We start from the raw sequence: 15,069 nt of genomic DNA, 5'->3' as shown, positions 1-15,069 counted from the left end.
GGGAGCTGCGGTGTGCGGTGGCATCCAGAGCATTGCCTGGGGGTGATGTGCTCTCCATCTTCTGGCCAAAAAGTAGAAATACATCAGTTTGGAAAGGTGGGGAGAACGCAGGTTGGGTTCATAAAGTGACTGAGGAGCTCAGGAGGTTCATGGTTGCCTCCGGGGCAAGGAAGCAGAGAGCAGAACTCTTTCTGAGTGTCTTTATTTTGTCTGAGGGGCTCGGGGAGGTCTCTGGATGCAGCTCTGGACATCTCCCTGCTCAGGGCAGATCCTGGGAGTGGTGGTGGGGGGGGGGTCCTGTGTGCGAGGCTGCTCCTGCTCACACAGGATGGTGGTGAGGCTGGGACAGACCTGAGACCGCGGGGATGGGCAGAGGGGCAGGGAGAGCCTGCTGGAGGTCTGTCTGTCCCTCCCTGCTGTGGCAGCAGGAGCAGGAGCTGCGGTGCTGCGTGTCCTGAGCTCTGCCCTCCCTCCTCCCCAGCGGCACAGAAGAAGCTGATGGCAGCACAGGCTCAGCTCTCCCCAGCCCCTGCCCCGGGGGCTTCCCAGCCGCTGGAATCCCGAACCACAGCCATGCAGCTCACCAGGGAGCTCCTGAGGAGCAAAGGCATCGCCGGGCTCTACAAGGGGCTGGGAGCCACCCTGCTGAGGTAGGATGGAGGGATGGAGGGATGGATGGATGGAGGGATGGATGGATGGATGGATGGATGGAGGGATGGATGGAGGGATGGATGGATGGATGGGGGATGGATGGATGGAGGGATGGATGGATGGAGGGATGGATGGGGGATGGAGGGATGGATGGATGGATGGATGGAGGGATGGATGGATGGAGGGATGGATGGATGGATGGATGGATGGATGGATGGGTGGATGGATGGAGGGATGGATGGGGCACAGAGCAGCACTGAGCCCTGCCTGGTACCTAAAGAAAGCACTGACTGCCCAGGGGATGGGTCTGGTGAGGGGGGGATGGATGCAGGGCTTGGTTTGGTTTGGTTTCCATGCACAGGTTTTGTACTGTAAAGAAGGGAGGGTCATGGGAACAAGAGAGGCTGCCTTTTTCCTTTTCCTTGTCCTTTTAATTTTCCTTTTCCTTTTTCTTTTTTCCTTTTCCTTTTTCTTTTTCCCTTTCCTTTTTCCTTTTTAATTTTCCCTTTTTTTCTTTTTTCCTTTTTCCTTTTTCCTTTTCCTTTTTCCATTTCCCTTTTTCTTTCTTCATTCTTCTTTCTTTTTCCTTTTTCATTTTTTATTTTTCCTTTTTCTTCTTTTTCTTTCTTCTTTTTTTTTCCTTTTTTCTTTTTCTTTTTTCCTTTTTCTTTTTTTCTTCTTTCTTCTTTTTTGTTTCTTCTTCTTTTTCCTTTTTTCTTTTTCTTTTTTTCCTTTTTCTGTCTTCATTCTTCTTTCTCCTTTCTCCTCTTTTCTTTTTTCTTTTTTATTTCTTCTTTATCCTTTTTCATTTCTCTTTTTTCCTTTTTCCGTTTTCTTTCCTCTTTCCTCTTTTCTCTTTTTCCTTTTTCCATTTTTCCTTTTTCTTCTTCTTTCTTCTCTTTCCTTTTTCTTTTTTCCTTTTTCCTTTTTCTTCTTTCTTCTTCTTTCTTCATTTTTCTTACTTCTTCTTTTTCCTTTTGTTCTTTTTCCTTTTTCTTCTTTCTTTCTTCTTTTTTCTGTTTTCTTTCTTCTTTTTTATCCTTTCTCTTTCTTTTTCCTTTTTCCTTCTTCCTTTTTCTTCTTTCTTCTTTCTTTTTTATCCTTTCTCCATTCTCCTTTCTTCTTTTTCTTTTTTCCTTTTTCCTTTTTTCTTTCTTTTTCTTTTTTCCTTTTTCCTTTTTTTTCTTTCTTCTTTCTCCTTCCTTCTTTTTCCTTTTTTCTTTTTTCTTTTTTATTTCTTCACTATCGTTTTTCATTTCTCTTTTTTCCTTTTTCTTTCTTTGCTCTTCTTCTTTCTTCTTTTTCCTTTTCCCTTTTTCTTCTTTCTACTTTCTCCTTTCTTCTTCATTTTTTTCCTTTTTCCTTTTCCTTTTTCCTTTTTCTTTTTTCCTTTTTCTTTTCCATTTCCTTTTTCTCTTTTCCTTTTCCTTTTCCTTTCCTTTTTCTTTTTCCTTTTTCTTTTTCCTTTTTCTTTTTCCTTTTCCTTTTTCCTTTTCCTTTTCCTCTTCCTCTTCCTCTTCCTCTTCCTCTTCCTTTTCCTTTTTCCTTTTTCCTTTTCCTTTTTCCTTTTTCTTCTTGCTTCTTGCTTCTTTCTTTGTTCTTCTTACTGCTTTTTCCTTTTTTTTTTCTTTTTTCCTTTTTCTTCTTTCTTCTTCCTTCATCTGTCTTCTTTTTCCTCTTTCCTTTTTCCTTCTTTTTTCTTTCTTCTTTTTCCTTTCTCCATTCTCCTTTCTTCTTTTCCCTTTTTTCTTTCTTATTTCCTTTATCCTTTTTCATTTCGCTTTTTTCATTTTTCCTTTTTCTTCTTTCTTCTTTCTTCTTTCTTCTTTCTTCTTTCTTCTTTCTTCTTTCTTCTTTCTTCTTTCTTCTTTCTTCTTTCTTCTTTCTTCTTTCTTCTTTCTTCTTTCTTCTTTCTTCTTTCTTCTTTTTTATTTCTTTTTTATCTTTTTTCATTCCTTTTTTCTCCTTTTTCCTTTTTTTCATTTTTTCCTTTTTCTTTTTTCTTCTTTCTTCTTTTTTTCGTTTTTTCTTTTTTCTTCTATTCTTTCTATTTTCTTCTTTTTCCTTTTTCTTTCTTCTTTCTTCTTTCATCTTTTTTCTTACTTCTTTCTTTGTTTTCCTTTTTCCTTTTTGCATTTTCATTCTTTCATCTTTTTTATTTTCATTTTCTTCTTTCTTTTTTCTCCTTCTATATTCTTTCTTCTTTTTTGTTTTTCTTTTCCTTTTTCTATTCCTTTTCTTTTTTCCTTTTTCTTTTTTCCTTTTTTCCTTTTCTTTTTCTTTTTTCCTTTTCCTGTTCATTTTTTCTTTTCCTTTTACTTTCCTTTTTCCTTTTTCCTATTTCCTTTTTCCTTTTCTTTTTCCTTTTTCTTTTTCCTTTTTCCTTTTTTCTTTTTTCTTATTTTTCCTTTTTCCTTTTTCTTCTTTCTTTCTTCTCTTGTTTTCTTCTTTGTCCTTTTTCCCTTTTCTTTTTCCTTTTTCTTTCTTCTTCTTTCTTCTTTTCTCTTCTTTCTTTCTTCTTTCTTCCTTCTTCATGTTTCTTACTTCTTTCTTCTTTTTCCTTTTCCTTTTTCCTTTTGCTTTTTCTTTTTTCCTTTTCCTTTCCTTTTTCCTTTTTTTTCTTTCTTCTTTCTTCATCTTTCTTCTTTTTCTTTTTTCCTTCTCCTTTCTTCTTTCCCCTTTTTTCTTTTTTCTTTTTTATTCCTTATCTATCCTTTTTAATTTCTCTTTTTTCCTTTTTCTTTTTCCTTTTCTTTTTTCCTTTTCCTTTTTTTTCCTTTTCTTTTTCCATTTCCTTTTCCTTTTCCTTTTTTTCTATTTTTCTTTTTTTTCTTTTTTCCTTTTCCTTTCCCTGTTTTTTCCTTTTTCATTTTTTCTTTTTTCCTTTTTCTTTTCCTTTTCCTTTTTTCTTTCCTTTTTACGTTTTCCTTTTCTTTTTCTTTTTTCTTTTTCCTCTTTCCTTTTTCCTTTTCCTTTTCCTCTTTCTTTTTTCCCTTTCCTTTTTCTTTTTTCCTTTTCTTTTTCCTTTTTCCCTTTCCTTTCCTTTTTTCTTTTTCCTTTTTCCTCTTTCCTCTTTCTTTGTTCCTTTTCCTTTCCTTTTTCCTTTTTCCTTTTTTTTTTTTTCCTTTTCCTTTTCCTTTCCTTTCCTTTTTTTCCCTGCTGTTTTCTGTGGAACATTTTTATCTCCACCATGCTCCTATTTTCATACTGTCAGGAGGCTCTCAAAGTCAAGCAGTCACTGAGCCTGTGTGACACAGGTTGTAGCTCATGGAGGGGGTTGGATGGAAGGAGCAGAGCCCACTCTTGACCCTCTGGCCTTTTCCCAGTGGGAGTCTCCTTTCACATTACCAAGGGGGGGGCTAAAAACCCCCAGTGGGATGGGGGCAGTGGGAGAAACCTCTGGGAATGAACAGAATGATCTGTGCAGGCTCTGCAGCCTGAACAGCCAGAGGGAGGCAATGGCTCTGCCCTCCTCCCTCCTGCTCTCCTTTGAGCAGACATTTTTGCCCCTGCTGCATTCCAGCTCCTCTCTCCATGAGAATCCCTGGGATGTCTGCATTGCACTCCTGGCTGTGCCACCAGGATGCTTGCAGCCTTTGATCATAGAATCATAGAATCATAGAATAGGCTGGGTTGGAAGGGACCTCAGAGATCATCGAGTCCAACCCTTGAACAACTACTGCCACAGTCACCAGCCCATGGCACTGAGTGCCACATCGAGTCGCTTTTTAAATGTCTCCAGGGACGACGAGTCCACCACCTCCCCAGGCAGCCCGTTCCAATGTCTGATCACCCTTTCTGTGAAAAAATTCTTTCTAATGTCCAATCTGAACTTCCCCCGGCACAATTTAAGACCATGGCCTCTTGTCTTGCTGAGAGTTGCCTGGGAGCAGAGCCCAACCCCCCCCTGGCTCCAACCTCCTTTCAGGGAGTTGGAGAGAGTGATGAGGTCTCCCCTGAGCCTCCTCTTCTCCAGCCTCAACACCCCCAGCTCCCTCAGCCTCTCCTCATAGGATCTGTGTTCGAGTCCCTTCACCAGCTCAGCTCCTTGGGGTCCTGCTCTTAACTTTCTCCTCTCTTCCCCTCCCTCCCTCTCTCCCCATTCCAGGGATGTCCCGTTCTCCATTGTTTACTTCCCGCTCTTTGCAAACCTGAACAAGCTGGGCCAGAAGGACCCCAGTGTCAAGGCTCCATTCTACGTGTCCTTCCTCTCGGGCTGTGTGGCTGGCAGCACAGCTGCAGTGGCTGTCAACCCTTGTGATGGTGAGTCCTCAAGAGCCTCTGCTGGGAGCCTGGCACCAAGTCACAGGAGCCAGAAGCCCGGGAACTGCAGGATGATGTTTCCTCCAGCTGGGATTCACCTTTGGCCACGGGAGTTTGCAGCAGTCACTGAGTCAGGAAGAAGGCACCAGAATTTTCAGTCATTTCTGGCAGGAATGGCTGCAGAGATGCTCTGCAAAGCCACATTTCCCACGTGCCCTGATGCTGCTGTGCAGAGCTCCATATGGACATGGGCAGCCAGGGGACCTTCAGAGCTGTGGCCTTTTTTCCTGCTCCACAGCAGCTGCCTCAAGTAGCACCTCAGTTTCCCTACCATGAAAAACACTGGAAAGTCACTCCTGTCTCCCCAGCATTGCACTCACTCTGAGGTGTTTAAGAAATGTAAGAAATGTTTAAGAAATACTCTTCCAGAAGGAGCTGAGTATTTGAAAATCAGTTCCCAGTCAGCTGGAAGAATTTGGAAGCATTTAGAGTTTAATCTGGCCTTGGAAACCTTGGTCACAGCGAGGGGAGGGAGTTGAAGTTTGGGTGGCTGTGTTTTTCTTTTATCTATTTGTAAAGGAACGGGTTTGTTTTCCCCTGGTTTTGCTGATAAATATCCCCAAGTGGTCTGTGTTCTTGGTGACCTCCTTTTGACTTTGCTTCAGGGTGGCTCTTGCCTGCTGGAGAGTGCTCTGTGTTCCCAGTGCTCACCACTGCCCCTCTTCTCTCTCCCCAGTGATCAAAACGCGGCTGCAGTCCCTGCAGAGGGGGGTGAATGAGGACACCTACTCAGGAATCCTGGACTGCATCAAGTAAGAGGCTCCTTGTGAAGCAGAGCATCACACCAGCTGTAGGGCACTCAGTGCAGCTCCTAGAGCCAGGCAGTGCTTCAGGTTCCTTCTCAAACTGCTTCTGTCTGTATGGACAGACCCATGGGCAGACAGGAAAGGAATGGGTTTGGCTTCCCCTGTACACGTGGGTGTGTAGAAGAGAATTTCTTATTTGGGGCAAGGTCAATATGGCCTTGATGTTGAAATGTTTCTGCCCTAACCCCACCAGTCCTAACACTGAGGTTTTATTTCTGCTGTGGTTGCCTCTCCCGAGGGTCCTGGTGTCTGCAGCTCCTACAGCAAGAAATGTTCCCTGGGCAGTGGCTGCAGGAGCACTGGGAGGGCTGTCCCCAGTCTCCTCTGACCCTTTGCTAAACTGTGGTCTGGCTGCTTCCAAGCCTGCAGGGAGCTGCAAAACACTGCTCTGCTTCCACGTTGCTGCTGTAGTGTCCTGGTTTGGTTCAGGATAAAGGGGATTTTCTGCCTTGTCCTTTTGCTCTCAGCTCAGTCTCTTGTAAGCAGCTGCACTGCTGAAATTCACAGCAAGTTTCTCAGACAGTGTCTGCTTCTAGGACACGTAGCCAGGGTCCCCTGCCATGTGGCTGCCCCACTCTGGGGCAGGGTTGGCTCCCACTTTTGAACAGGGAGATCTTTTGATGCACGCCTGGGGTTGTCTTGGCTGTACAGAGACTTTTGTACAGCTCCTGTACAGGGAGGGGGCCAGGCTGGGGCGTGTTCCTGCACTGCTGTTCCCAGAGCAGATGGGGGGGTGGTGGTGCTGGAGGGGTTGGTGCTTTGCCTGGGTTTGACCTCTGGAGGGAGGCAGGAGAGCAGAGTGTGGCCGTGGGCTCCCGCTTCCCTCCCTGTTGCTGCTTTAGTTTTTTCCAATTAACTTTCTCCAAAGCTCATCTGTAAAAGAGCCAGAAAGCAGTGTGAAAGAAACCAAACTGCTTGGCTCTTTGGCCTCAGTCCCACTGCTTTTTATTTAGCAGCAGGTCCTGCTGGGCTGTGAGTTACCCTGGGGACAGCTGATGTGCAGGCACCGCCCGACTTATCCCGGGCAAAACGTGATTTTTGTCCATCACTGAAAGCAGGAAGGGTGTGGTGGAAGGGTGGGATAGACACTTACCTGTCTGTGGCATTTCTCTGCAGGAAGATCTGGCAGAAGGAAGGTCCCACAGCCTTCCTGAAAGGGGCATACTGCCGAGCCCTGGTCATCGCCCCTCTCTTCGGCATCGCCCAAGTCGTCTACTTCATCGGCATCGCCGAGTTCCTGCTGGACATGCTCCCCCAGCACCCCCGTGCCTAGCCCAGCACTCCTCCTGTGCCCCTCCTGTGCCCCTCCTGTGCCCCTCCTGCCCTCCTCGGCTCTCATCCATCCCCATCCTCACCATCCGTGTCCAATCATGTCAGAGCAACAGCACAAAGGGTTCATGCAGGGATGCCGAGGGGACGTGGTCTCCAGAGAAGCAAATGCAGGGGAGGGAGAGAAAATCCCTTTTCTGTCTTGGTCTGGAACCTGCCCCCTCCCACCCCTTCCATGGACAACACCTAATTTTGCATTATTTTTCTTCTTTTGGTTTTAAATTGTCACTGGTAAGGACACTGCTAAGCACAGACTGGGCTTGCTGACCCAGGAATCTCCTCCCAGTCTTGGGGAGGAAGAGGGGTAGGAAGGAAATAATCTGAACCCTCATCCACCCCTGCTGCCCTCTTTTTTCCGGGAGTTGCCAGCTCTGTGAGGAGGAGCTGGAAGGGCAGCTGTGTGTCCCCTCAGCCCCTCCTCAGCACTGCTGGCCCTGACCTGAGAGTGGGCACTGTGCAAAGGGGGCTCATCTCATTGCTGCTGGGGGCACGGGGCAGGGGATGCTGGATCTGGCAAGTTCCTTGGCCTGGAAACCTTCACCCCTTCCTTCTGCCATTCTTGGAAACAAGTTGGACTTAGATGAACTTCTTGGAGATCAGAGGAAGGGCAAGGGAATTAACGACTATTGATTTTATCATTAATTTTGTTTTAAAGCAAAGGGATGTCCCTCCTAAGTGGGTGGAGGCACAGGCACTTCTGGATGAGGTGCAGAGATGAGATGTCTGCTGTGTAGGGATAATGTTTGTGGGATCACAGAAATGTCTGAAGGTGCTTCAGTGCTTGGCTGCAGGCAGGGGGTGGAGAGGAACTTGGGATCAAGTTATTTTTGTTTGTGTGGTTTGGGGTTTTTTTTGGTTTGTTTTTTTTTTTGTTTGTTTTGTTTTCTTGGGGTTTTTTTTTTGTTTGTTTGTTTGTTGTTTTTTTTTAATGCAGGGGCTGTGGGGAGGGAAAGCCAAGCAACAAGAAACCACTTACATTCCTTCATCTTTCCCACCCCCGGGGTGATAAAGTGGTGGCCACAGGTACAGACCAGCTGATTTTTTAAGTTTTTTGTCCCCAGCCCACTGGGGAGAAACACAGCAGCTGTGTCCTCACCTTGGCAGGTGGAAACACAAGGTCTGGTGGCACTTTAAGGTGTGACCCGGGTGTGTTTGGAGCTGGAAGAGGCAGAGGAGCTGTCTGTGTGTCCCTGGTCACCCTGCTTGCTCCAGGGGTGACAAATCCACACCTACACCTGCTGTGTCCAAGGGACTGCCCCAGCTAGAATAATCTGTCAGAGGATTTTCTTGTCCAGTACTCTCTCGGGCTGTATGGTTAATTCTAGTGTAAATGTTCTTAAGTGTGAGATCTCCCAACCCAGTGTGATCTTCTCCATTATTTATTCTATTTGGTGCAATCCACCTGACTTTGGTGTTTAAATTAAACTGGTCAAATTCACTTTTCATTCCTTCTTTTTGCTTTTGTTTCCCAGGCGCTTGCTTGTTGTTTGTGTTTGAAATGTATATTTAAATTAATTTTTAAAAAAAAAAACAAAACACAACTGTTTCTAATATTTAAGAGAACCACCTCTGTATCAGTCTTCTTTTTCAAAACCTGTATGTTGAGGGCCTTCTTCCTTGGTGAGTCATTTTTCTCTTAGAGAGATTTGTTCTGTGGCTGATTTGTTACTTGTCACTTTCCATATGCTAATGAGTTTCTTCGGAATTTTTTTTTCTTTAATGACTTGTTTGTGTATCTGGGAAAGGATCTGTGCAAAGATAATGATAGATGTCTGTGCTGTGTGTAATGCTGTGATGCTGCTCTTGCTCTGGATTTCCCTTGAGTGGATTAAAAGAGAGAATTTTTTTTTTATTTTTTTTTTTTTAAGGTGCCCCGTTCCTTGCTGTTCTGTGATGTACCAGGAGGGTCCCCAAAAGAAACCTCACTGATAGAAACCCCTCTTCTTTTGCTTGCCCTTCTCCCTGCAAGCATTGACTCCTGGGTGACTTGCAGCTTCAGGGGGGTTTGTGGGGTGCAGGTTTGTGTTGTGGGGTAATGCTTGGAGGCTGAGGGAAAGCTCTCCTTATCCTTTTCTGTGCTTTTAAAAACACTGGGGTTTTTTTGAAAAACTGACCCTTCCTCCTGAAATGTGCTTTTCTTCCACCACAGGCAGCTGGTGTCCTGATTTTTAAATTTTTTTCAGCTGGGTCTGAGTTAGGAGAACACAGGGAGAGTGCAGGGAGTAGTGGGGTGGCCCTGCAGGAGCCCCCCAGGCAGGCAGGGGCTAAACCCCAAATTTAAAATGGGAGAATTCCTATCAACTTCCTTAATCCCTGATTCACAGAAACCTCCAAGCATTGCTTGCAGTATTGAGGGATAAAATGAAGGCACTTCTGCTCCCCTCCCTGTGAGTGCCACTTGTCCCCAGGGCCGAGGACAACAGCCAGCATGGGGTCAGCTCCTTCTGCATCCTCTCTGCTCCCTCTGGAATAGGATCATCCAGCAATCCCAGGCTCTTTTCCATTCCCTGTCCCATCCCTTGCTCCTGCCCATGGCTCTGGTGGCTTCGTGCCCCCACGGGTGGTTCTCCTGGGGAATGCCAGGAGCAGGGGTGGTGCTGGTACTGGTGCCCAGGGGAGTGCCCGGACTTAGGGGAAAAGGAAGTGCTGGGAAAACCAGCTCTGGAGGTGAGGAGCAGAGCCAGCACCCACTGCCCACGGGGCTTGGCTTTTCTTTTATTAAAAATTATTAAAAATTATTATTTTTAATAGCAGACTCTTCAGTGTAGGAACCAGGGCTCCCTGAAAGAAGGAGGATTAAAAGGATAAACATACAGTATTCCAGAGCCCTGGCCCAGGCTGCCCAGGGAGGCTGTGGAGTCTCCTTCCCTGGAAACATTCAAATCCCACCTGGATGTGTTCCCTGTGTGACTTCCTGTAGGTGACCCTGCTCTGGCAGGGGTTGGACTGGATGAGGTTCCTTACAACCCCTGACATTCTGTGAACAACCAAACAAATGGATAAATAAGGCAGGGACAGGCCTGGGGAGCCAGGATTTGGGGTGGCTTTTCAAATTCTGTTTGGGAATTGGTAAAGAAATGGGCATGGCATCAAAAGATCATGAAAATACAGCCCCAACCTGCCCCTCCCCACAGAGAGAAGATGCTCCCAGGGTGGGCACCGTGCTCCTGCCTGTGGGTGACAGCTCTGGGGGGGATGCAGTGCTCACAGCACCGATCCTGCCCGAGCTCCAGAAGCGTTTGGATGATGCCCTCAGGCACGGTGTGATCCTGGGGGTGCCCTCCCCAATGACATCACTTGGACTCCGTGTCCTTTCCAACGGGGATTCCAGAGGGCAGGGGAATTTCCAGCCCCGCGCGCTCCGGAAAGCCCCAGCAGCTCCATCCTCCCCAAGCTGCGGTGCTGGGTTTGCGGTGCAGCGGTTCCGCACCAGCGCTGCAGGGCCCGCAGCAGAACCCCTGGGCAGTCCCTCAGCGCAGGACCGCGGCCGTTTCGCCCAGGCCCAGCCCGGGCCCCGGTTCGGCCCGTTCCCCTGCAAGGTGTGTGTGTGTGTGGGCAAGGTTGAAATCCGGTTCTCCGGATGATGAATTCGGGGAGGGGGTGGCCCAGCAGCCCGGGGAGGAGGCCAGGATGGAGCCAGAGCATCCCCGGGGGGGCGGGGCTGGGACCAGGACCAGGGGGCGGGCGGAGCACCCGAACCGAAAGCCCCACCCAGCCCGAAAGCACTTTCACTTTCGGAAGGGTGACGTGATTTTCAGGAATCGGGAGCAGGGTTCGGATAAAGGAGGCGGGACACAAGTGGCTGCGACCCGAACCCTGCAGGACCGAGGATCCCGCGCTCCATGGCCGCGCTGCAGAGAGACGGGTAAGCGGCAGTCCGGCACCCCCGGCACCCGTCGGCACTCCCCGGCACCCCCCGGTACCCCCGGCACCCCCCGGTACCCCCGGCACCTCCCGGTACCCCCCGGCACCCCACGGCACCCCACGGCACCCCACGGCACCCCTCGGCACCCCTCGGCACTCCCCGGCGCTCCCCGGCACCCCCCGGTACCCCCGGTACCCCCCGGCACCCCCCGACACCTCCGGTACCTCCGGCACCCCCCGGTAACCCCGGCACCCCCCGGCACCCCCCGGCACCCCTCGGGTTTCCCCACAGCCCGTGACGGCTCCGCGCCTGCAGGGAGACCAAGAGGGTGCGGTTCGGGCCCTGGCTGCTGAGCGCCGTCAACAGCGGGAATTACCGGGGGCTGTGCTGGACCGACCCGGACCGCAGAGCCTTCCGCGTCCCCTGGAAGCACAACGCCAGGAGGGATGTCACGGATAGCGACCTGGAGGTCTTCAAGGTGCGTGGGATGGGGGGTGACCAAGCGGCGACCTGGAGATGGTCAGGGTGGGTGGGATGTGGGAATAGGGAGCAGGAGGGAACCGGGGCATCCCGGGAATCTCAGTGCTCACGGCGCTGGGGTCCCGGTGCTCCCTCCCCCAGGCTTGGGCGCAGGCGAGCGGGCGGTACGAGGGGTGTCCCGAGGACCCGGCCAAGTGGAAAACCAACTTCCGCTGTGCCCTGAGGAGCACCCGCATGTTCGTGATGCTGGAGAACAACTCCAGGTGTGAGGATGACCCACACAAGGTCTTTGCCGTCGCTCCAGGTGAGCCTGGCCCCGGGGAGGGGGTGGTGTGGGGCGTGGAGCTGGACCCGGTGATCCCGGTGATCCTAGGGCACTCTGCTCCCCTTCCAGCTGCCCTCTGGCACGGCGAGCAGGGAGATTTCAGCAGGCCTGACCCTGCTGTGAACCAGCAGCTAAAGGTAAAAGAGTGGGCTCAGCAGGATGGGAGGGGGTTCCCACTCCCCACCTTGCAACCTTGGAGTGCTCCTGACCCCAACATGGCCAAAATGTGGGGCAGGACCTCATCCACAGGGGTAGGACCCCATCCTGTTTTCCTTTGCAGATGGAGCTCAACCCCGAAGCCGTGGCCCCAGAAATGGTCCCCACAGGTAGGACATTGGTCCCCCAGTTGTTTTGGGGGTGCATCCTGGTTGGCTCAGCTGGGGCTGCTTTTGGGGTTATGGGACCTGCCATCTGCTGTGTCCCCTCTCAGGCAGCACCAACCCCACACAGTCCTTGATGCCAGAGGACCTGAATGACCTGGAGTGGGAGCTGAAGCAGTGGGACATCTCCTGTGATGCTGACTCCCTGACTCCATTGGTGCCTGCAGGTGAGATTGGCCCCACTTGCAGGGTGGGTAACATTGTGGTTGTGTGACCTCTGCCTCTTCCCACTGGTGATTTCTCTGCAGATGTCCCCGTGCTGCAGTCTCACTCAGTCTTCAGCCAAAACAACTGCCCCCCCTTGCCAGCAGGTCAGCAATGGGAACCCGTGGCAGAGCAGCTCCACTTGGACACCTACAATCCCCCGGGCATGCAAGGTGGGTGCTGGGAGGTAGGATCCAGCCCTGGGCATGGGAATGCCATGATGGGATGGGATGGGATGGGATGGGATGGGATGGGATGGGATGGGATGAAGCTGGGGTGCTGCTGTGTGTGCCCCATGCCAAAGCAACCTCCACCACCCACTGCACCTGAACTGTGGTGCTGCCACTGCCCATCTCCCACCACAGGGGACACACCACTGCTATGCTGCCCCCCAGATGGCATGCTGTCCCCAGACATGATGCTCCCTGCCCCTGTTGCCAGCCCAAGACCAGCCCCGCAGCTCCTGGAGGATAACATGGGTGAGGGTTATTGGTTATTGATAGCATATCAATTTATAGTCATATAATAATTATATTAATAATTAAGTATTGTAACCAATGTTGTATGTAACTATTAATAGCTGATACTGGGGATGTTCTCTGGGGAGGGTGGGGGTGCCTTTGGGTTTGGGGGGGGATCTCTGATCTGCTGCTCTCTGCCTGCTGCAGACGATGGCATCATCCCCAACCTGGACGTTAGCATCTACTACCGGGGGAAGCTCTTCCACCGCGAGGAGGTGAGGGACAGGCAGTGCCTCCTGGTGTACCAGACCTGTGACCCAGCCGTGGTGGAGCTCCCCGGGCACTTGCTGTGCTTCCCCAGCCCCCAGCAGCTTCCTGACCACAAGCAGCGGGGTTACACTGAGAAGCTGCTGCTCAATGCGGGGCTGCACCTGAAGCAGCGAGCACGCAAGGTCTTTGCCACCCGCCTGAAGAAGTGCAAGGTCTTCTGGGCCCTGTCTCAGCAGCTCGAGGGGGCCGGGGATCCCCCACCCAATCTGCTCTGTCGGGACAAGGAAACCCCCATCTTCGACTTCGATGAGTTTTGCACGGGTTGGTAGGGGTGTCGTGCGCCGTGCGTCGCCCCTTTTCCCCTCCCCACCCTCTGGCGTCCTGGTTTTGGGGCTCGCGGGAGCCAGCTCCAGGGTGTCACAGGCATGTGGGTTCTCCCAGCCCCTCTGTGCTCCCCTGGCTCATCCCAAAACTGAGCCCTGTCTCCCCTCGCAGAGCTGAGGGACTTTCGCAACAGCCAAAGGAAGCAGTCTCCAGACTTCACCATCTACCTCTGCTTCGGGCAGTCCTTCTCCAGTTCCAAGCCCAAGGAGTCCAAGCTCGTCCTAGTCAAGGTGCAGGCTCAAACACCCATCACTGCCCCCCTGCTGCCCAGGGAGAGCAGGGGAGATGGGTATTTTGGGCAGGGGGATCCTTGGGGAGCAGGAGGGATGAGGGTCTGGGTGCCTGAGGGGGGCAGCCCTTGAGGTCTGGGGATGTTTGGATGTTCAAGAAGGGGAGACCCTTGTGGGCTGGGGGAGATGGGGGAGGGATGCCCAAGGATGAGGACTCTCAGGGGCTGGGGGGGAGATGCAGTCTCAGTGCCTGATGAGGGGGGACCCTTGGGGTTCAGGGGAGATGGGGGTTCCTCAGGGTCTGGAAAGGGGAACCCTCAAGGACCAGCAGAGGTGTGTGCCTGGGTACCCAAAGATGGAGGCTCTTGGAGATGGGGTGTGAGGGTACATGGAGGAAATGTCTGGGGACATGGGTACCTGAGGAGAGGGGCAAGGAGAGATGGGTGAATGGACTGACAGGGGTGGGGAACCCAGGGGAGATGGGGGTCTGTGTGCCCAAGGAGTGGGACCCTCGGGGGCTGGGGGGGGGGGGTGTGAGAAGGGGCCTGGGAAGCCCAGGGAGGGAAACCCTTGGGAAGCAGGGAAAATATGGGGCGCAGGGCGTGTGCCTGGGGTCAGGGAGGACCACCCTAGACAGGGGGCAGCTGCCTGGTTTGGGGGACCCTCGGTGGCTGGGCAGGATGGGGTGGGAGGTGTCTGCCCAGGGACGGGGCAGCTCAGGGGCTGGGGGGGATAGGGACTGCCCCACACCCCTCCATCCCCCACTCCAGGAGGAGGGGGCTGTGCAGGGCATCACTCCCACATCACCCCCTGCCCCTGCCCTAACTCTGCTGGTTTTTTCTCTGCTGGTTTTGCTGCCACAGCTGGTGCCCAAGTTCTGTGAGTACTGGCACGAGCAGGTGCTGCGGGAAGGAGCCTCCTCCCTCGACAGTGCCACTGTCAGCCTGCAGCTCTCTGACTCCTTCAGCCTCTTCGAGCTCATCGAGCAGTTCAAGATGCAGACAGAATGACTGCCCCCCACCCTGCCCCCCATGGCCCCCTGGGACAGGGCCAGCTGGGGGGACCATCAGGTGCTGCACAAACCAACATCCATCATTCCACTGGAGTAGAATGCCTGGGGGGGGACCTTTCCTCCTTCACTCCCCCCCCCCAAGGACAGCTTCCCCAGCCAGTCCCAGGGCTGGCACCTTGCTGGTCCCCTCCAGCAGCTGCTAACCTGAGTGTGGTCATTGACACAATTCTTAAGTTTTCTATGTTTAAATATATATATGTACAGAAAGGTGTTTCCTGCTTGCTGATGTTGCTGGGACACTGAATCCCAGACTGTCAGGCTGGAAGGGACCTCAGGGATCCCCTGCTCC

The 15,069-nt window shown here is 51.1% G+C and overlaps 2 protein-coding genes across 8 annotated transcripts in view; both read left to right on the top strand.

The window, feature by feature from the left end:
* SLC25A22 (solute carrier family 25 member 22) overlaps window positions 1-8,961 on the top strand; it is a 54,245-nt gene extending 45,284 nt beyond the window's left edge. For all 3 annotated transcript variants that reach the window (XM_071761613.1, XM_071761614.1, XM_071761615.1), the window contains 4 exons: window positions 482-650; window positions 4,760-4,914; window positions 5,651-5,726; window positions 6,897-8,961. In XM_071761613.1, coding sequence (XP_071617714.1) covers window positions 482-650; window positions 4,760-4,914; window positions 5,651-5,726; window positions 6,897-7,053 — 557 coding nt within the window. In that variant the 3' untranslated portion in view covers window positions 7,054-8,961. The remainder of the gene's footprint in view (window positions 1-481; window positions 651-4,759; window positions 4,915-5,650; window positions 5,727-6,896) is intronic.
* A 1,669-nt stretch (window positions 8,962-10,630) lies between these two features.
* Window positions 10,631-14,993, top strand: IRF7 (interferon regulatory factor 7). Of its 5 annotated transcripts, XM_071761597.1 has the most exons (12): window positions 10,631-10,648; window positions 10,868-10,974; window positions 11,266-11,452; window positions 11,596-11,758; window positions 11,828-11,916; window positions 12,060-12,105; window positions 12,210-12,326; window positions 12,408-12,536; window positions 12,729-12,842; window positions 13,032-13,415; window positions 13,590-13,708; window positions 14,572-14,990. In XM_071761597.1, the coding sequence occupies exons 4-12, from the start codon at window positions 11,689-11,691 to the stop codon at window positions 14,716-14,718; spliced, it is 1,215 nt and encodes a 404-aa protein (XP_071617698.1). In that variant the 5' UTR covers window positions 10,631-10,648; window positions 10,868-10,974; window positions 11,266-11,452; window positions 11,596-11,688; the 3' UTR covers window positions 14,719-14,990. The 5 variants fall into 5 exon arrangements, with proteins under 5 accessions (XP_071617698.1, XP_071617696.1, XP_071617693.1 ...); XM_071761595.1 differs by lacking the exon at window positions 10,631-10,648 and having other exon boundaries at window positions 10,841-10,974; window positions 11,290-11,452; window positions 12,471-12,536; window positions 14,572-14,993; XM_071761592.1 differs by lacking the exon at window positions 10,631-10,648 and having other exon boundaries at window positions 10,842-10,974; window positions 11,290-11,452.
* Window positions 14,994-15,069: the final 76 nt, after the last annotated feature.

The sequence above is a fragment of the Heliangelus exortis genome, chromosome 18 (assembly GCF_036169615.1).
Source record: "Heliangelus exortis chromosome 18, bHelExo1.hap1, whole genome shotgun sequence".
NCBI lineage: Eukaryota > Metazoa > Chordata > Aves > Apodiformes > Trochilidae > Heliangelus > Heliangelus exortis.
Note: the sequence above shows the minus strand (reverse complement) of the source record. Positions and strands in the feature narration are given on the sequence as shown.

Excerpts from the sequence above, each read along its gene's own strand:
- IRF7 (XM_071761592.1), top strand. The coding sequence starts at position 10,952 with ATGGCCGCGCTGCAGAGAGACGG. Across the intron at positions 11,759-11,827 it reads GGTCTTTGCCGTCGCTCCAG|GGCACTCTGCTCCCCTTCCA; the intron begins GTGAGCCTGGCC and ends CGGTGATCCTAG. Across the intron at positions 13,416-13,589 it reads CTTCGATGAGTTTTGCACGG|AGCTGAGGGACTTTCGCAAC; the intron begins GTTGGTAGGGGT and ends CTCCCCTCGCAG.